Below are 22,100 nucleotides of genomic sequence, written 5' to 3'. Positions count from 1 at the left end.
AGAGCCTGCCGGAGCGCGAGCCCGAGCCCGAGCCCGCAGACACCCCGCCCCCCGCCTCCCCCCGGAGCCGATTCCCGCGCGGACCTGCCTTCGCCCTCACACTCTCGGCCGGAGCCGCCCGGACCTTCATTCCACACGGACAGCCCTAGCAACCGCCGCCGCCGCCATGTTGTACCTGGTGCGCTCGGCCTCTCGGCGCTTGGCCGCCGCCGCCGCCACCGGCACCGGCTCGGTAAGTATGGAAGGCAGTCGGCGGGGGGTGGGGAGGGGGGGGAAAGGGAAGATGGTACACGCTGGGGGGGGGATGCCGGGGCGCGGGAGAGAGGGCGACGCCGAGGCCTGACTCTGGGCCTAGGCCTCTGTCCCTCTCCATCCCCCTCACTCCCATCCGACCCGGCCCCTCTATCTTTTTTTCCCTCTTCCCCTCTCCTCTTATTCCCCCCTCTCTCCTCTTCATCTTTTATTTATCTCCTTTTTCTCTTGTCTTTTCTCCTTTTCCTCGCTCACGACCCCTGACCTTCAACACACCCCTCTCAGCCTGGCCGTTCTCTGAATCCCGGAGACGTGAGACACCTCTGCCCCTCTTACCCCCCCCCCCCCCGGGGCCAACCTCCTCGTTTCCGGGCGATTTCACCTTCGCACGTGGATCCCCACCAACCATTGATCCTGGGGCCTGGATTAAACCCGAGCGCCTTCCCTGTCTCCCCCTTCCCTTGTAAGCAGAACCATTTAAACATCCAGGGTCACATTGTGAGGAGCGGTTGCTCAAATTTGGCGTTTATGCCCTTGAATATAGAAGGTTGGTGATTGACAGAGACGATACTTTGATAGGATCGACACGACTTCCTCTGGGAAATCTAGAGCACGGAAAAAATATTAGTTTTAGGATATTTGTGTGAAATCGTGAAGGTACTTTACACAGTAGAGTGGGAATCTCTTTCCCCCTGCCACCCCACCCCCAATAAACTGTAAGTAAAGTGTGAATCGGCCATAATCTGATGGTTTGGAGATGCCGGTGTTGGACTGGGGTGACCAAAGTTAAAAATCACACAACACCAGGTTATAGTCCAACAGGTTTAATTGGAAGCACACTAGATTTCGGAGCGATGCTCCTTCATCAGGTGATTGTGGAGGGCTCGATCGTAACACAGAATTTATAGCAAAAATTCGCAGTGTGATGTAACTGAAATCATACATTGAAAGCTTAACAGGCAATCAATTTTTCAATGTATGATTTCAGTTACATCACACTGCAAATTTTTGCTATAAATTCTGTGTTACGATCGAGCCCTCCACAATCACCTGATGAAGGAGCGTCGCTCTGAAAGCTAGTGTGCTTCCAGTTAAACCTGTCGGACTATAACCTGGTGTTGTGTGATTTTATTTTAATCTGATGCAACATCCTTGAGGAAGGTTCTGAGGAAAGGTCACTCGAATGGAAACGCTAACTCTTGATTTCTCTGCACAGTGCTGCCAGACTTGCCTGAGCTTTCCCAGCAATCTCTACTTTTGTGTCTGATGCAACATCCTTGATTAAAGCTAGGATTAAATTTAATCTGACTTGAAGTGATAAATCTCTCAACTAACTGTTCAGATCCAAAGTCAGTTTGAGTAGATTCATCCTGATCCTTGTTGGTATATTAGAGAAAAAAATGCACACAGTGAGGCAATCATTCCAGACTGACAGTCTCACTGGCTGCAGGAGCTCCTTATGTGGCAGAGTGAAATCTAGGGAATATAAATTTAAATTTGCAATTGTCCTTAACCATCCTTTGAACTCTCAAGTGTCATCTGTTGTGACTTGTGCACTCTACCAGTCTCTTGTCTATGGCATAGTCAGCCACACCATTCTCTTCTGTCACCTATGTTTTTGAGGAGTCATTTGGTTTCTTTCTTATTTTGGAGAGGGACGTTAGAATTGGGATAAACGGGAAAGTAACTGTATTGTGACTTTGAGTTGGCAAAGATCTTGAGTAATAGTTTTACCTTTGCTCCCGAGTTGTGCAAGAAATGATGCTGTTTGGAATTAATTAACAGCCCCTCCTTGTAGGAAAGGTTTAATTGGTCTCTGCGGTCTGAAATTATAGGAGCAAATGATTGAAAATTGTTAATGCTAAAATATTTATTTTGCAGGGCCATTGGAATGGACTGAGCCAGGGTGTACTTGGATCATTGTCAAAGCGCAATTATGCGTGAGTTTTTGTTGTGTACTCTATAATGTAACCGATCTTGTTACTCTCTGCTAGTAACTATTAGAAGCTTATTGTCACTTCTAATTTTGTGTTATAGATAATCACAGTAAATTAAATATGTCACATCAAAATTCTGACTGGTGTAGTAATTCGTTATAAATGTATAGTAGCACACTCACAGTTCAGGCACTATTCTACGCTTAACAACTTGTAGCCTTGAATTATAGTTATCTGTTTGTTGACTTCAAAATGCTGATGTCTGCTACTAGGACCGAGGATTAGCAGATGGAGTTTCATTTAGATAAATGTAAGAGATCGCATTTTGGTAATGCAAACAAGGGCAGACTTGTATAATTAATGGTAGGCCCCTCAATAATTTTGTAGAATGGAGGTAGGGGTACGTAATTCTTTGAAATTTGTGCAGTGGGTAGACAAGGTGGTTAAGGCGTTTAGTACGCTTATTTTCCTTGCTCAGATCTTTGAGTACAGGAGTTGGGATGTCATATTGAGGTTACTCAGGATGTTGGTGAGGCCTCTTCTTGAGTACTGTGTACAGTTCAGGTTGCCCCGTTACATTATTAAATTAGTGTTTGGGAAAGATTTACCAGAGTATTGCTTTGTCAGGAGGGTTTGAGATATAAATATAGACTGGAAAGACTGAACCTTTTTTTTTCATTGGACTGTAGGAGGTTGTAGAGTGACCTTTATTGAGCTTTATAAAATCATGAGGGGTATGGATAGGTTAAGTAGACCAGGTCTTTTTTCTAGGGTGTAGGAGTCCAGAACTAGAGGGCATAGGTTTAGGGTGAGAGGGGAAAGATTTTAAAAGGCATGTGATGAGGAACTTTTTCATGCAAAGGGTGGTGTGTGTATGGAGTGAGCTGCCAGAGGAAGTTGTGGAGGCTTGTACAATTACAACGTTTAAAAGGCATCTGGATGGGTATATGAAAAGGAAGGGTTTGGAGGGATATAGGCCAAATGTTGGCAAATGAGACTAGATTAGGTCTGGATACCTGGTCGGCGTGGGTGAGTTGGACCGAAGGGTCAGATTCCATGCTGTACATCTGTCTCTCGAAAGTGTCTGCGGCGTATTTTAACTTGGAACAGGTCTAATGTGTGTTCATGTCCTTCCTACAAAACAGAAGGGCTTTATTTATTATATCTAGCTTCCAGTAAGTGCAAGTGTTGTCAAAACGGTGCTGGAATTTGAAATTTCCTTCTTTGAATCATTTATTTGTTAGCGTGACTATTAAATGACTTAAGATATTGCTAAATTAAAATACATAACAATGTTAAGTAACAGGAGATGATGCTAAGATGGAGTTGTGCAGGGTCAGTTCTCATTTATAATTGGATATCAGTGTGTTGACTATGCCAAGCTCTTGCTTAGAATAATTGTTCCATTTTTGATCGAGGGTTATAACTATTAAAGAACTGCAGGTCCATACTTGTACTTTGATGTTTTTCAGGTCTGAAGCTATTAAGGGTGCTGTTATTGGAATTGATCTGGGCACAACCAATTCCTGTGTTGCAATAATGGAGGGCAAACAAGCCAAGGTAGGTTATTATATCTTAGCCAAGTCTTTGAGGTGAAGTACTGAAATACTCTTCAGTATTTTGAAAACGTTCACAGGTTCTGTCTCTAAAGATTCTGATGGACCAGCTGAGCATTTCTAAACATTTTCTAATAGAATATGTGGTAGGTTTCATCGGATGAGTTGCTGAAACTGAAATGAGCATTGCTGAAATCTGGCATCAAGTGTGGCATTGAGCAAAAAGACCATAAGAAATAGGATAAGGAGTAGGCCATTTGGTTTATTGAGACTGCTCTGCCGTTCAATGGAATCATGGTCGATCCAATATTCCTCACTTCCAGTTTTCTGTGTTTTCCCTGTGACCATTGATTTCCCTAAATGATTGAGAATTATCCATCTTGACCTTAAATATAAACAAGGTGTGTGGCAATGAGTTCCAAACACTCTTCTCTCTATGAGAAGAAACCCCTGGTCATATGAGTCTTAAATTGGTGTCCCTTTAGTCTAAGACTGTGTCTGTGGTCCTAGATGCTCATGAGGGGTAGCATCCTCTCAGCATTTACCCTGTCAAGCCTCTCACAAATCCTGAACTTTTCAGTGAGATCCCTCATTCTATTTAATCTCCAGTGAGTACAGTTCCAGTCAGCTTTACCTTTGTTCATAAGACAATCACTCTATACCAGGGATCATCCTTCTGAACATTCTCTTAACTGCCTTGGATGAAATGATATCTTTCTCTTAAATAAGTGGCCCCAAACCGCTAACGTACTTCAGATGTAGTCTCACCAGCACATTGTACTGTTGCAGTAAGACATCCATACTCTTATACACCAACCCTGTAAAATAAGGGCCAACATTCCTGATTATCAACTTGCCCCTATGTACTACTCTTGTGTTTTATTTTCAAGTAACCCTATTCGTTTTTGCAGCTTTCAGCATTTTTCCCTATTTTAAATAATACCATTGTTTAGTTTACCCTTCCAAACTGAGCAATGTAATGTTTGACAATATTATACTTCATTTTCCACTTAAACTATCAAACTGAAAATTTTTTTGTATCCCTCTCACAGCCTATCTTTCCACCTATGTTTGTGTTGTCTGCCAATTTGGTTACTGTACATTTACTTTCTTCCTCCAAGTCATTAAATATGTGTTGAAACAGTTGGGGTCCTGGCACTGATGCCCATAGAACCCCACTGGTCACAACAGGTTGCCAACCAGAGAAACAACCCTTTATCCCCACTCTGTTTCCTGCCCATAAACAAATTCTATATCAATACCAATGCCACGGGCTCTACCTTAAACTTAACCCTTTTGTGAAACATCTTGTCGTATAGCAACAGACACTTCAGTCCGACTCGTCCATGCCGACTAGATATCCTAAATTAATGTCTCATTTGCCAGCATTTGACCCATATCCCTTTAAACCCTTCTTATTCAAATACCCCGGCTAATGCTATGAAATGAATAATAAGCAAGAGATTGGAGTGAAGGATGTAGCAGAAATGCCTTTTAATTTCCACATTGACCAATTTTCACAAATGATGCATTTAGGTCCCTGTCATTCCTTGCAACAAAACGTTGCATTGTGCATACGATCTGCATAAATATCCATTCTTTGCTGATGGGTGGAAACCAATAATCCCTTGTCATCAACTCTTCCAGGAGGGGCATCATGCTTTATTCACCCTGTTCAAAATTATCCATCAGTTTAAGTTATTAAATCTTGCTTCAGTTTTTCCTGCTCTAGTTAAAATTATTCCAACATTTGCATGATCCTGCAAAGTCTGTGTACACTACAATTTGCACACTATTCCCCAACTCTAATAGTGCACAGCTGTAAGATTCTGCCTCCCTTACATTGTCACTGGCATCAAACTTCTTGGGACAAATACATCTTTTTTAATCCCACCTCCATCTTTTTTCTGCTAAATCTTGTGTTTCATGTTCAGTTTTGAATACTCCATTATACTCTTGACAGTTCATGCTCTTTTACTCCAGAAATTGAATCATTGGTTGAAAAATTTATACTCAGAGAAACAGTAATCCTTTCTATTGCAGATAAATAGGTCTTGCATCGAGGCTATGATGACAGATAGTTTGTCAACTTGTGAATAGTAGTTAGTACTTAAATGGAAACATGTATATTAATCTTCTTTGAAACCTTTAGTGTCTCAGGAGTGTGGTAAACTTTAAGTTAAATTAATAGACTAGAGTCCATCTGAGGTTGTCTTGCTGGTTGTTTCTGTTAAAGATCCTGACCTAAGCTAAATCAGTTAGTAATGGCTATATCACATAGCAGGAAATTCTGAATGTGTATTGCTTATTGGCACTTGTCTTTGCTGTATGTTGCGAGTCCCGTCTGAATGGGAATATTTTAATCTGTCTGCAGCTTTCCTTACAGTACCCAATTACTGTGTTCCTGTTTGATTGCTGAGATATTTTGTGCTGGATTCTAGGTTCTTGAAAATTCAGAAGGCGCCAGAACAACTCCCTCAGTAGTTGCTTTTACAGCTGATGGTGAACGTTTGGTTGGGATGCCAGCAAAAAGACAATCTGTAACCAACCCAAAAAACACTTTATATGCCACAAAGCGATTAATTGGGAGGCGTTTTGATGACTCTGAAGTACAGAAAGATTTGTAAGTTTTTCCTTTTTAAGCCAAAAATGTTTCTTTACAGCCTTAAGTTTAGTATTTTGATTCTCCAACAAAAATAATTTATATTTTAAAAACTATTTGTAGGAAAAATGTGCCATATAAAATTGTGCGTGCCTCTAATGGTGATGCTTGGGTGGAAGCTCATGGGAAGATGTACTCTCCAAGCCAAGTTGGAGCATTTGTCCTCATGAAGATGAAGGAAACAGCAGGTAGGAACAATAAAGGCGAAGCTTTGAACCTGTTCAAGTTTAAAACCTTGCATTTGTTTTACAGTCCTAAATTAAAGGATCAGGCAGTTTAAGTCTATTCCAGCTTTATACTTTTCACCTTTCAGTGTGATCAATAAGTTTGTATAGTTTATTTTAAGTATATGATCAATATGATCTAATGAATACTGACCAAATCTTGGATCAATTTCCTCATGTATTCTTGGACAACAGTAGATGTTGCATTTTCATATTACAATATAATTTAAGTAGACATGGATTAAGTTACATTGAAGGATTTTGATGTTAACTTTTTGTTTATAGAAAGTTATTTGGGACAAACGGCAAAGAATGCTGTTATTACAGTGCCTGCATATTTCAATGACTCTCAAAGACAGGTAAAAACAAAATATTAATTTTTAAATTGGTTTAACTGTTTTTGAATTTACTGCTTGCTTGCTTGTTCTTGCTCAGCGATTGCTTGGCACTTTGTTTCAGAAGTGAAATAAGCCTGTCTCTTGAAGAATGTGCTCTGCTTCATTAGTGTAAATGCATTTTAATTATTAGATGTCCGCAGCCAAATGTTGCCCGTTAAACATTGGAAAACTTTTAAGTGCAAGGAGATTGTAATTTCGCAAAAATGACCTTTCAGGCCTTGGTACTTCAATTGTGCTTATAAATGCTGATAGCTGCATGTTCACAATATTCCAAGTTTATACCATAGTATTTTGTTACCTCCTGCATCAAAAATTGACACCATTTATTTACACCTTCAGTAATTCTGGTGCTATCCCTATCTAGGCTACAAAAGATGCTGGACAGATCTCCGGGTTAAATGTTCTGCGAGTCATCAATGAACCCACAGCAGCTGCTCTAGCGTATGGATTAGATAAATCAGAAGACAAAGTGTACGTAAAGAGTAAACTTTCTAATTCATAAACAAATTTGTTCCTTTATAAAAGGGAAAGGATTGCAACTTCCCTCATTTCCATTTGTCTCCTGCACTTGTACTGTAATCTTGCAGTGTCTGCTATATATTGACTGCAAGTGCATCCATTTCTTGCTCACCATTAATCCCCTAACTATCAGAAATTGTGTCCAAGCTACTACAGTTAGTAATGCAGACTTCAGTATCATAGAAAACAATAACAAGACATGGTTAGGCTTTGTTCAGAGGCGTTAGTTCCCCCCCCCCCCCCCCCCCCCCCCCCACTTGCTATCATTTTCAATGTTGGAAATTGACTTGCAAAGTTGTACTGCTATAGCCACTCCCTTGATTTCTGGCAATATAAGATAAGAAAGCCAATAGAGAAGAAGCTTTGGATGCTCTACATTTAGTTCAGAATGATAGAACATAGGCCACACTAGAAAACTTTGAAATCTTGTAAAGGAGCCATTTCTGGATACTATTATGTAGTGATTTTGCATATTTGAAGGATCGTCCATTGACCAGCATTGATACTGTGGGTTAAAAAGCAGGCAAAAGTTTAGACTATTTGTGATTAGGTCATCTTTGCAATCCTTAACAATTAATAAAGGGAATAAATACATACCTAGTTTTTAGAAAAAATGGCTAATGTGTCTTGAATTTTGATTTATGGACTCCTTGCTTCCATACTTTTACAGCATGACCTTTCAAAATACTTGTGCTTTTGGATTGTTAAATTGGAAATGTTATCTATAATTTAACAGGTGTGTGTTTCAGGTGGATGGATAGGTTTAATATAAATTACAGGAAAGTCAGGTAATTTCTGACTAATCTAGTTTCATTGCATGACATTAAAAGCTTTAGCAGAAGGTCTGTTATTTGTAGAAGTTGATATAAAATACTTCTAGCTAATCACAAGGGATTACGAGCAAAGTTGGGAAAACAGTAGTTCCTCTGTACCCGCGGGGATGCGTTCTAGAACCATCGTGGAAGGCTGAAACTGCAAATAGGAGCAAACTCATTTATTTAAATGGTAAACGCACCTTTCCAGCAGCCTCCTGGTTCCGGAATATTCCCTTTTAAATGTTTGGGTCGTGAGAAACTGGGGGTAAGTGAAACCATGGTAACCAGACCCACAGATACAGGGTCCCTCTGTATACGGAATTGGAGGTAAGCTTGTGGACATAGCAGTAATTGGTAGAGATGGAGAATAGGAATTAGGGATGTATTCCCTGATTGGTATGGGGTTTCAGTTTTGCACAAAGATTAAAGATTTAGATGAGAAAATAGTCGTAAATCCTGACATTGAAGGTAACATGAAGTTGCAGAGAAACATAGCCTGAAATGGAGTTCATTGTGAATGAAGGTTCTCTTTGAATGAGAGTCAAATCTGAATATTTTTTCATTGTTAAGCGCCCAGCAGTCATGGAGGAGCAAGATGTAGATGTCCCTATATACCAATCAAAAACTGATGCTCGTACTTGAAGTAAATGCAGTCCTGCCCTTTTATTATGGGAGTTTCAGATTCAGCAGGGAGGAAATTACATTTCAATTGCATAGCACCTCGATTGGATTGGGCATCAAGTTTCTGGAAAAGCGAATGATCTTGGAAAGGGATGCACTGCAGATTAGCCAGAATACTACCAGGGCCTAAAGTACTTAGAAGATTAAGAGATGGATTGAAGTCCTCAAAATGTTGAGGCTAAATATAGAGAAATTCTCCTATAGTTGGGTATTCCCGAACCTTCACCAGTGTAACTATCAAGTTAGAATACTTTGCTGTTACAAGAGAAGGGATGACATGTAAAATGATGAATTTGTTAAGGTAAATAAGGGAAAAGATTATTTGACTTCGGGGCAGTGTAAAACTATGGGCCATTAATATCTTTTGTTTACTTATACAATAAAATATTACACAAAATTTCTTTACTCTGTTGTTAACATATGAAAGTCAGGCCAATGATACAAAGTTCTTGCATGCAGACTGTAATGTAAATGTGTTGTACCTGGTGATTTCTTTGTTTGGCCTTGAACACTTCACAGATTCTGTGGCTGTTGTATCATTTGACTGCACAGCTATGATTGTGCATGCACGCAGCTTAGGCGGAATATTGGTTGAAGCAAATGGTATTAGTGCATTTGAAGAGAAACTAGTTATGTACATGAAGGAGAAAAGGTACGTGGGATATATTTATTTGGGTAGAAGGCAGCTTACGTGATCATTGCATTGATCTATTGCACTAGCTCACCTGATTCTGTAAATTCTATGCAAGTAGAGGTGTATTAGTTCTTGGTGGAGTAAAACAGGAAGTTTTTCTTCACAAAGGATGTTGGAAATTTAAAACCAGTCCAAAAAAAAAGGTGTGGATATCAGGTCAATTAAACTTTCAAGACTTGGCTGGATAGAAGTTTGCTAGGTAAGGTACAAGAAAAATGTTTTTGATACATGGAACTCAGGTACACATCAGACAATTTGTGTTAGAATAGCTGATACAATGCAACTTCAGTCTTTTTTTAAAAGAAATAGTAAATTACATTAAAATCTTGTTAAAATATAGCTAAAATTTCCACATTCTATTCCTCACTCAAGTTTAAGTAATGCTTGCAAATTCTGTTGATTTGCATATAGTAAAATCATAAGACCTAACTCTGGGAAGTTTTTGTTTCATTTGAACTTTACAGCATTGCTGTCTATGATCTGGGTGGTGGCACCTTTGATATTTCTGTGCTGGAAATTCAGAAAGGAGTTTTTGAAGTAAAATCCACAAATGGCGATACCTTCTTGGGAGGTGAGGACTTTGACCAGGCCTTACTCAAGCACATCATTAAGGAATTCAAGAGAGAGGTTCGTATTGACATTGCCTTGGTATTTAACAAAATAAATTGATTGAGTTAGCCTTTCATTGTTTAATTTCGATAATTTTTTTCACCTAAGAATTAGTACTGCTAGTATTACAATTATTTTACTGATACTAAAGCAGTGCATTTCAAAATACAGCATGGCCTGGAAAATATCTAGGTTTAAATTCACAACTAGCAAGTAACTTCAGTGCCACACAAGTGCTAAGAAATGGTCATCTTCAAAAGAGAGAATCTAACCATCATCCTTTGACATTCAATGGTATTAATATCACCAAATCCTTCACTTCAGCATGGAGGTTTATTTATATGGAGAGAAACTGCAGAAAGCTGCAACACAAAAGGACTGGGGGGGTTTGCACGTGAAACACAAAGCTAGCACACAGGTGCAGCAGGTAACCAGGAAGGCTAATCCTTTATTTCAAGAGAGCTGAAGAATAGAGAATTCTGACTGTAACTTTATAAGATACTGGTGAGACCATATCTGGAATACTGAGAGCAGTTTTGGCCTCTTTGTTTAAAGAAAGATATTATTTCATTGGAGGTGTGTAGAAAAGATTTACTAATCTCTGGTATAGAGGGATTGCCTTATGAGCAAAGGCTAAACAGTATACAACTTTAGGCAAAAGTTTTTAGATTAGAGTGGTGCTGGAAAAGCGCAGCAGGTCAGGCAGCGTCTGAGGAGCAGGAAAATCGACGTTTTGGGCAAAAGCCCTTCATCAGGTATATGACTCTATTTGTTGAAGGCTAGAAGAATGAAAGATGATTATTAAGGATTAAGGGTAGGATTATTAAGGGGCTTTACAGGGTGAATACTGCAAGGATGCCCCCCTTTATGGGTGAGTCTAGAACTTGAAGGCATAGTCTCAGAATAAAGGGGCACCAATTTAAGACTTCAGTAAGGAGGAACTTCTCTGGTTGACAGTCTTTGTAACTCATTGCAGCAGAACTGTGGGGGATAGAGTCTATGTGTAAATTTAAGGTTGAGGTAGGTAGATTCTTAAATAAAAACCAAAAGAACTGTAGGTGCTGTAAGTCAGTAACAAAAACTGCAGTTGCTGGAAAAGCTCAGCAGGTCTGACATCATTTGCAAAGAGAAATCAGTTTACATTTCTGGTCCAGTGACCCTTCCTCAGAACTGATGGTAATGAGGAAAACGTCATTTTATGCACAGAGGATAGGGTGAGGGTAAGGAGTAAATGATAGGTGTGGGTAGAGCCCAAAGAACGAGAAGGACAGTTAGACAAAGGAGTGGATAGTAATCTGGCTGGGGGAGTGAAAAGCTGTTAATGGAGACTTTTAGTGGCTAACAATAGCTAGTGTGTAATGTCAGACAGTGATAATAAGGACCAGTGTGTGGAGTTGGGGGCTAGGAAATGGAAGAGTTCTGATCCTAAAATTATTGAACTTGATATTAAGTCTGGAGGACTGCACGGTCCCAAGTGGAAAACAAGATACTGTTCTCCAGCTTGTGCTGAGCTTCACTGGAGCGTGCCTGAGATGAGATGTTGGCCGGGGACCAGGATGGTGGCTTGAAGTGGCAAGCAACTGGAAGCTCGGTCTTTTTTTGTGGGCAGAACATAGATTTTTCATCAGTTGGGGAAATCGAGGGTTATGGGGAAAATGCAGGTCATGAGGAATATCAGATCAGCCCTGATTCTCTTCAATGGTAAAGCAGCCTCCGGGTACTAAACGATCTACGCCTTTTACCATGTCTTGTGGTGTCACTACCATCATTCTGGAGGTTACCATTGACCAGAAACTGAACTGAACTAATAGTATAATTACTGATGCTACGAAAACAAGTCTGAGCTAAGGATCCTGCAAGACCATCTGAATCCCCAAAGGCTCTCAGCCATCTGCAAGGCACAGGTCACTGTGGCGGAATAGTTTGCACTTTTCTGAATGGGTGCAGTTCCAAAAACATTTAACCTTAACGTCATCAAAAAGCAGTACACTTGATCGGTATCGTATCCACACACATTAATTCCATTCATCACAACACTAAGTGGCAGCAGTATATTTTGTCTACAAGATGCGCTTCAGATTACTCACCAAGGCTCCTTAGACAGCAGTTTCTAAATGCAGGACACCTACCATTCAGAAGGACAAAGTCAGCAGATACATGGTATCACCACTGACTTTCCTCCAAGCTATTTTGACTTGAAAATATATCACTGCTTCTTCAGTATCATTGGGTCAATATCCTGTAACTCCCTCCCTAATGTTTTTATGGGTGTGCTGACACTAGTTTTCCCCAGTGCCTCCCTGTAAACAAAGAGTCATAGAATTGTACAGCACAGAAACAGACCCTTCAGTCCAACTCATCCATGCCGACCAGATATCCTAAATTAATCTAGTCCCATTTGTCAGCACTCGGCGCATATCCCTCCAAACCCTTCCTATTCTTATACCCATCCAGATGCCTTTTAAATGCTGTAATTGTACTAGTCTCCATGACTTCCTGTGGCAGCTCATTCCATACACACCCCACCTTCTGCATGAAAAAGTTGCCCCTTAGGTCCCTTTTACATCTTTCCCCCCTCACCTTAAACCTATGTCCTTTAGTTCTGGACTCCCCACCCAAGAAAAAAGACCGTATCTATTTATCCTATCCATGCCCCTCATTTTAAAAAACTCTTAAGGTCACCCCTCAGCCACCGATGCTGCAGGGAAAACCCCAGCCTATTCAGCCTCTCCCTATAGCTCTAATACTTCAATCCTTGCAACATCCTTGTACATCTTTTCTGAACCCTCTAAAGTTATGCAACATCCTTCAGATAGGAAGGAGACTAGAATTGCATGCAATATTCCAAAAATGGCCTAACCAATGTCCTGTACAGCTGCAACATGACCTCCCAACTCCTATAATTAATGCTCTGACCAATAAAGGAATGCATACCAAATGCCGCTTTCACTATCCTTTCTGCCTGCGACTACTTTTAAGGAACTATGAGCCTGCACTCCAAGGTCTCTTTGTTCAGTAACACTCCCTATGATGTTGCCATTAAGTGTATACGTATGATTCTGATTTGCTTTTCCAAGATATAGCACCTCTCATTTATCTAAATTAAGCTCCATCTGCCACGCCTCAGCCCATTGGCTCATCTGATCATGATCCTGTTGTAATCCGAGGTAACCTTCTTTGCTGTCCACTACACCTTCAATTTTGGTGACATCTGCAAACTTACTAATTATGCGTCCTGTGTTCACATCCAAAGCATTTTATATAAATGATGAAAAATACTGATCCTTGTGGCACACCACTGGTCACAGGCCTCCAGTCCGAAAAGCAACTCTCCACCACCACCACCATTCCCTGTTTCCTACCTTTTGAGCCAGTTCTGTTTCTAAGTGGCTAGTTCTTCCTGTATTCTATGAGATCTAACCTTGCCAACCAGTTTCCCATGAAGAACTTTGTCGAGCGCCTTACTGAAATCTGTATAGATCACGCCCACTACTCTGCCCTCCTCAATTCTTTGTTTGAGATTTTTTGAAGTAACAAGTTCGTGAGACCAGATTTCCCACGTGCAAAGCCATCCTGACTCTCCCATATCAGTCCTTGCCTTTCCAAATACATGTAAATCCTGCTCCTCCGGATTTCCACCAACAACTTGCCCACCACTGATGTCAGGCTCACCGGTCTGTAGTTCCCTGGCTTTTCCTTACCACCTTTCTTAAATAGTGGCACCATGTTATCCAACATCCAGTCTGCTGGCACCTTGCCTATGTCTAGAGTGGTGCTGGAAAAGCACCGCAGGCCAGGCAGCATCCAAGGAGCAGGAAAATTGGCGTTTCGGGCAAAAGCCCTTCATCAAGAATGGAGGCAATGAAGGGCTTTTGCCCGAAATGTCGATTTTCCTGCTCCTCTGATGCTCCCAGACCTGCTTTTCCAGCATCACTCTAATCTAGACTCTGCTTTCTAGCATCTGTAGTCCTCACTTTGCCTAGGCACCTTGTCTGTGACTGTCGGATGATCCAAATATCTCAGCAAGGGGCCCAGCAATCACTTCCCTAGCTTCCCACAGAGTTCTAGGGTACACCTGATCAGGTTCTGGGAACTTAACCACTTTTATGCATTTCAAGACACCCAGCACTGCATCTTCTGTAGTATGGGCATTAAAAGTCTTAATTTTATTGCATGTCTTAAGTTCTTTTGGGCTTATTAATATTCCGCTCATAAGTTTGTAAAGTTTAATATTCAAACATTGTACATCTCACTTGTTTGGCTTCTTATCTGCAATGCTGCATTCTTTAAAGTCTTAACTTAATTTTCAGTCTGGAGTAGATCTTACCAAGGACAACATGGCTCTACAGCGAGTGAGAGAAGCAGCTGAGAAAGCCAAGTGTGAACTGTCTTCATCCCTTCAGGTGAGAAAGCTTTCCAGTGGAATAGTTATACAGACTTGTTACAAAAGTTGTTACTTTTTTAAATCTAGTTTTGATCTGTTTTGCAAACAAAATTGTATAAAGGATGGCTTAGCTGTTGGTAGTTAAGCATGATAACAAATATCTAAGGCTTTGAAGATGCCTCCTGGACAGTATGACTTGAATCTACAAATTAATGGATGTGAAGTTAATTCAATTAAATGTATATTTTTATACTGCATATACAGGCTTAATACATTTGGGTGATAATGATTCGGTCTCTTACATATGAATTATGTGAAATGTTAATTTTGGGAACTCATTTACAGGGTTCTAAATGCAAGGAGAACTCAGATAAAAACTTGAGTGGATATTACCAGAACCTAATACAGCCCTTATCTTTCTCATGTTAAGGATTGAATTAGCTTGCAAATAGTGAACGACATCTATACAGTTTTGCAACTATGAGAGAGCAGAATGCTGCTTTTGGATGTGTTCAATACTTTTTCTATGCCCTTGAAAAATATTCACTCAACGATTGGGTGAAGTTTACTTCCAAAGATCCGAATAAGTTTTTTTATAATCTTGAAAACCGGATTTTCTTGCTGACGAGTGTGTTTTTCCCACGTTGAATTAAATTCTACTCAGTTTCCAAGATAACTATCTTGTTGACATGACTACGTAATGCAAACTTTTGTGTTAGCAGTTTACAGTCTGATTGGTGTAGGAAGTGTAAAATGCCATCCAAATGGAGTTGGGGGAATTTTTAACATTTGGTTAGAGCAAAATAAGAAAATATATTTGTTGCTATTTCAATGATATACGTTCAGTTTGTGAATTCCATTTTTCACCATTACTTTGCCACTTAATACTTCAAACAAGGCTATCAAAATTGATTGCACCTTTTCTGACTTGTAGTCTGACATCTACCTTGGAATAAAATGCCCTACAGCTAGGCTTGCGTCCTAATTTTTTCCCATTGACTTACCTATCTTATAATGGATAAACAGACGGTATGAGACTATGCAATGTTCTTTATTCTTATGCTGAATGTTACCTTGTATTTTTACAGACTGACATTAACCTTCCTTACTTAACAATGGATGCTTCTGGGCCAAAACATCTGAATATGAAAATCACTCGTGCTCAGTTTGAGAACATAGTTGCTGATCTCATTAAGAGGACCATTAATCCCTGCCAGAAAGCCATGCAGGATGCAGAGGTCAGCAAAAGTGACATTGGCGAGGTCATCCTAGTGGGTGGAATGACTAGAATGCCAAAGGTAAGTGGTGCAGCTTTGGCCTCTTTTGGTGTTGGCAGTGCAAAAACAGGATGCAAACAAACGAAGCATAGAATGTTAAGCTGTGTTCTGTTTGAGATGATCCCTCTAGATATTAACACTAGGAGCACGATTTGGGAGTAGTTGTTTTAATTTGTACAAACTTTTTAACAGATGTTTCATGCAAATTAAGTTAAAAATTTATTTTGAGTGACTTTATCGTGATTGCTGCATTTGTGTATGTAGGTCCAGGCAACTGTTCAGGAGCTATTTGGCCGTTCCCCGAGTAAGTCGGTGAATCCAGATGAGGCTGTAGCTGTCGGTGCTGCTATTCAAGGTGGAGTGCTTGCTGGCGATGTCACAGATGTGCTGCTTCTTGACGTTACACCACTGTCACTAGGTATCGAGACCCTAGGTGGTGTTTTCACCAAACTTATTGGTCGAAATACAACAATTCCAACAAAGAAAGGCCAGGTGTGGAGTTCAGTAATTTTACCAAGGTTTTCACGTGAATGGTGTTCGTTAATTGATGTTGAATGTATTTTGAAGTTGGCATTCTTGATAATTATGCTAATATCATGACTTTAATACATCAAGCTCCCAGTTTAAATGCATGGTGAATTGTATATTGACTCATATGAATGGCAGGTCTTTTCTACGGCTGCTGATGGACAGACGCAAGTTGAAATCAAAGTGTTCCAAGGAGAGAGAGAGATGGCAACTGACAACAAGCTTCTAGGACAGTTTACATTGGTGAGTTCTGCTGTAATCCATCAACTTGCTTAACTGCACAATTTTTGTTTTTTTTAATTGGGACGTTGATCCATATCTTAACATCTTAAGTAAATGAAACTAAAATGTTCTATATGTCCACTTTGTAGCCAGAACATATGGGTCACACCAATTTGCATAGTATTTTGAAAATAATTGTTGAAATACCTGTAAATACAGTGCAGATTTACATCTGACTCTAAGTTTACTTTCATGCAAGAGTTTGTATGCATTTTATTTCAAACATACTGTGTATTTTTACTGTGACCCAAGTTGTAATTGCTGCATTACCAGAAGTCTGAATGTCATAAAAGCAAAATCTTATGGATGCGAAAAACCTGAGGCAAACACAATGCTGGAGAATCTCGGCAGTTTGACATCACCTGTGGAAGGAAAAAAACAATTCTGAAGAAGTCATATCTAACTTGAAACATTAACTCAGTTTCTCTCCCAACAGATACAGGTCTCCCCCCACTATCCGAAAGTTGAGCGTTGCTATTAAATTTTTTTCAAGCAGAAATGGCGTAAAGAAACAGTTATCTTTTTCATATAAGTGAAAATCAATTGGGGGTGTACTTGTACTGCCAGACATTCTGAAGTTCTCCAGTTTGATTGAGAATTATAAAGGTTCTGAACAGAACTGCAGGGGGAAAAAAAGCTATTGAGTTGTTCCCACCTGGAATCAGAATCTTTTGTGTAAGATTACATAAAAAAATTTAAAATAAGGATTTTTAGGATTGTTGGGATTCGTGACCTTGCATTCACTTGATTTATAAATAAACAGCCTCAAGTTATTTATGTTCTTTGCTAGGTTGGACTGCCCCCAGCTCCCCGTGGAGTTCCACAGATTGAAGTTACATTTGATATTGATGCCAATGGTATTGTTCATGTTTCTGCAAGGGATAAAGGCACAGGTCGTGAACAGCAGAGTAAGTACTGACTTAAACTGTAGTGACTGCATGCATTTCCACTCATTTATTAAGTAATTTGATCGCAGTTTTTAAAATTAGTTAAAAATCACACAACAGCAGGTTATAGTCCAGTAGGATGCACACTAGCTTTTAGAGCACTGCTCCTTCATCAGGTGATTTAAAATTAGTAACTTTATCAAGGAGTGTAGAGGTGAAACATTTTAATGTTTTCATGCAGACTTGAATCGAGTATAGAAATAAAGGGGGGGGGATCCTAATTAACTGGAATATTGACTCTGGTTCAATGCTGACTTGAACTTCTGCTAGGTTGTCTAAACGAATCTTCATTGTTTTAAATGCTCCTGATTAGAATTTAATTGAAACATCAAAGGTTTGAAAATTCTTTTCAATTCTAGTTGTCATCCAGTCTTCTGGGGGGCTGAGCAAGGATGACATTGAGAACATGATCAAAAATGCAGAAAAGTATGCTGAAGCAGACAGAAGGAAGAAGGTATGACAACAATAAGATTCATAGGTGCATGGAAAGAAAGATTGGACAAATGTGACCAATTCAATGCCTTTGTTTTTGTTTAAAACAACTTCTTAGTTTTGCACTTAATTTCTAATCTATGGTTCACTTTTGTTTAAATTTCAGAATCTTTGCAACAACTCTCAATTATTTAAATTTATAAAGTGCAGTGAATTACTGCATTTTAAAAACTTATTATTGTAAATTTTTCTGGTAACTAAAGCAATTATTTTTACAAAGCACATTCCCATACTTAAAATTGTAGCAGTTGCTTAACTGAAGGGTAGTGTTGTGCATAGCCAGATTTAAGGAATTCTGCCCTCTCTCCACAGGAAACTGTTGAAGCAGTGAACAGTGCTGAAGGAATTATTCATGACACAGAGTCCAAAATGGAGGAGTTCAAGGATCAGCTTCCAAAAGAGGAGGTATAACAGATTGTTGAAAGAATGATTTCTGGGTGGTGAAAGGAGTCAGTTTTGTTATTGATAACTGATGTCTTGACATCAACGTGAGTTTCATTTTCTTTGCTTTGCTTTGTTCCACCAGTGTGACAAATTGCGTGATGAGGTTACAAAGTTGAAGGAACTGTTGGCTCGAAAGGATACTGAAACGGGTGAAGCCATCAAAGCAGCAGCATCCAACTTACAGCAGGCATCATTGAAACTTTTTGAAATGGCATACAAGAAGGTGAATTCTTAGTATATGACATTCAGCCAAATAAGCTAGAGGATTTTCTACTCAGCAGTAATCTAGTAATTCTTGTACATTCAGTCTGTTTCTTAAGATATGTAGTTGGTCAGGTTTAATGGTGTTCAGACTTCTGAGCTGAACCTTGAAGAATGCACACTAACAAACTGTTTTTTGTTGATTTTTCAGATGGCATCTGAGCGGGAGAGTTCCGGCAGCACAGACAGTGGAGAAAGTGGAGACAAGAAAGAGGAGAAACAATAAAATGCCTCAATTATTGTTTAATGAACTGGGGGGGATATAACAAGCTTGGGAGTGGCAGAGCAAGAAGAAATGTTTTTCTCCTGAGCGGATTTGCACGATAGTCGTTCTCATACTGTATTTTTGCAGTATTCTATACATAGTTTTTCTTTATAAAGTAGAAATATTACCATTTGAGACTCTGTGAAATTGTTGTCTTTCATCGAATGTAATTCACCTTGTGTAATTGCTGATATACAACAGAGCTAGACTTTATGGTCGATTAAATAAAACTTTTGGTTTGCAGCCAAATTTGATTGTAATTGCACATATAAGTTTCAGATTGAGTATTTGATCCTGAAAAGAACATTGAAGTTCATTTATCTCTGAGTTGTCATCATAAATTCTCTGTTCAGCTTTGTTTGAGAGAATTTACAGAAGATATCCACTGATGTGAATTTTCTCTACTGGGTAAATTCCTGTGTAAAGCTGAAGTTTTGGTGATTGTGATACTTTGATTATAGTGCAACTGTAAAATGGCTGCCAGCACTTATTTTGCCACCTAATGCTAAACTAACAGATTTTGGCAGGCACAGAAAAAGGAAAAGGAATCAAACTGCATCTATAGTCATCACCTGAAGATATCATGATGCAGCATGTTTTTGTTTATTTGTTACTGGTAATTAGATGGCCTGTTTGAAGGATGTTTTTGGGAGGCAGCTGTCGTTACGTGGAACCTGGATCTTGAACTGAAGCCTCGCCAAGTTGCAACAGCTACCTGTTTATCGCACTGAAATGGTAACGGTGCAGATGTGTTCAATTAGTTGAGTTTATGGATCTTGTCAGTAAGCTGCATATACTTCTAATTCTTGACACATTCTGGCAGTTATATTTTACTTAAAATATAAATCAGAATAAAAATCATGTTGAAAACTGGATGGGAAGGAGAACTCCTGGTTGTCTTGCCAGTTAATGGAGTTGAAACGTTTTAAACCAAATTTCCCCCAGTAAACAACAGTCATGATTTCAGCCGAGGGCTTTTCTTTTTTAAATAAAATTTAAGGTGAAATGTCCAATCTGTCTTTTTGTGACCTTTTTTTTGTATTTGTTCTGATTCAGGTGTCTTCCTGATTTGAAATGGAGATACTTCACTGATTTATGTACAGTCAGTATTTCCATGTTCTAAACCAAATCACCTTGATATTATTTAGTAGACCAGGAGGAAATCAAAGCTGTTTCCAGGATGTTTGCAATCTGTACCTGAAGTTTATTGATGTCAGTTACTCCATATGGAGTCTCTAGGTGATAATTGGGAGAAAGGACCGCATCTCATTCCACAGCTGTCTACAACTGAGAAGACCAATGTTGCTAAACTGCGTAGACAAGTGCCAAAACAAAGCAGCAACTTACAAGAATTTGTACCTCCCTCCATTTGCAGTACTTGGGATAAAATCTACCTCCATCAGCCATCATCAGGGATGTGCCATATGGAGCCACAATCTGAAATTAATTTGTAGATCTATGTCCATCAGCGTTTCTTGATGGAAGTGTGTGGAAAGCATTTAGTGCATAGGCGAAAGTGAGTACTGTAGATGCTGGAGATTAGAGAGTATGGTGCTGGAAAAGTGCAGCAGGTCAGGCAGCATTCGAGGATCGGGAAAATCGATGTTTCGGGCAAAAGCCCTGCATTCTTGATGAAGGGCTTTTGCCCGAAATGTCAATTTTCCTACTCCTTGCTGTGCTTTTTCAGCCCCACACCCGATATTATTTAGTGTGTGTTACATTGTCGCAAAAAAAAGTGAATTGTAATTCAATTGAACAGAAGTTGGCATCAACATAAGTAAGTAATTAACTAACTAAGCAGAGATGGCTGGGCAGGTGATGTGCTGTTGCTGTATGATGTGGGAGCTGGCTGATCCCATTGTGAACGGCAGTGACCACATCTGCAGCAAGTGTTGGTTGCTGGAAGAACTCCGGATCAGAGTTGATGATCTGGAATCTGAGCTTCAAACACTGCGGCATATCCGGGAGGGGGAGAGTTACCTGGACGCTTTGTTTCAGGAGGCAGTCACACCTGGGAGATTAATTAATTCGCACTCAGCTAGTGATCAGGCACAAAAGAGTGTGACTGTAAGTGAGGCAGGTAGGGGGACCCAGAGTTCAGGAGTGGAGGAGCCTCAGCCCTTGACCTTGTCCAACAGGTACGAGATTCTTGCTCCCTGTTCGGATGAGGAAAAGGGCTCTGGACAGGATGAGCCAACTGACCAAGGCACCATGGTGCAGAAGGCCATTCAAGAGGGGGGAGCTAATAGACAGGTAGTGGTTATAGGGGATTCTATAATTAGGGGGACAGATAGTATCCTTTGCAAGCCGGATCGGGAGTCTCGCATGGTGTGTTGCCTGCCCGGTGCCAGGGTGCGAGACATCTCTGACCGGCTTGAAAGGATATTGGAGCGGGAGGGGGAGGATCCAGTTGTTGTGGTCCACGTTGGTACCAACAACATAGGCAAGACTAGGGTGGAGGACCTGTTTGGGCATTACGAAGCACTAGGCAGGAAATTGAAGCACAGGTCCTCAAGGGTCATAATCTCCGGATTACTGCCCGAGCCACGTGCCAATTGGCATAGGGACAAGAAAATTAGAAGTGTAAACACGTGGCTAAGGGATTGGTGTGGGAAAGAGGGATTCCACTTCATGGGGCACTGGCATCAGTTTTGGAACAGGGGGGATCTGTACCGTTGGGACGGTCTCCACCTGAACCGATCAGGTACCAATGTTCTGGCGAAGAGGATAAATAGGGTGGTCAGTAGGACTTTAAACTTCTGAGTTGGGGGGAAGGGAAAGTGAAAGCAACAGGGAGTATGGAGGTAAATGGAAAGATAAGCAGCAGGATAGCATGTTTCCAGGCGGATTTAAAATTGAGGCAGACTGAGAAT

At 40.2% G+C, this 22,100-nt stretch overlaps 1 protein-coding gene across 1 annotated transcript; it reads left to right on the top strand.

Moving 5' to 3' along the window:
• On the top strand, window positions 1–20,240 carry hspa9 (heat shock protein 9). The gene is made up of 17 exons (XM_072591154.1): window positions 1–232; window positions 2,134–2,192; window positions 3,662–3,749; window positions 6,187–6,368; window positions 6,471–6,595; window positions 6,917–6,990; window positions 7,394–7,500; window positions 10,203–10,365; window positions 14,658–14,750; window positions 15,820–16,029; window positions 16,273–16,500; window positions 16,675–16,779; window positions 17,609–17,726; window positions 18,125–18,219; window positions 18,570–18,662; window positions 18,784–18,924; window positions 19,114–20,240. Exons 1-17 carry the CDS (start codon window positions 167–169, stop codon window positions 19,186–19,188), a joined length of 2,022 nt encoding a protein of 673 aa, XP_072447255.1. The 5' UTR covers window positions 1–166; the 3' UTR covers window positions 19,189–20,240.
• The last annotated feature ends 1,860 nt before the right edge of the window (window positions 20,241–22,100 follow it).

This window comes from Chiloscyllium punctatum, chromosome 20 (genome assembly GCF_047496795.1).
Source record: "Chiloscyllium punctatum isolate Juve2018m chromosome 20, sChiPun1.3, whole genome shotgun sequence".
NCBI classification, from domain to species: domain Eukaryota; kingdom Metazoa; phylum Chordata; class Chondrichthyes; order Orectolobiformes; family Hemiscylliidae; genus Chiloscyllium; species Chiloscyllium punctatum.
Note: the sequence above shows the minus strand (reverse complement) of the source record. Positions and strands in the feature narration are given on the sequence as shown.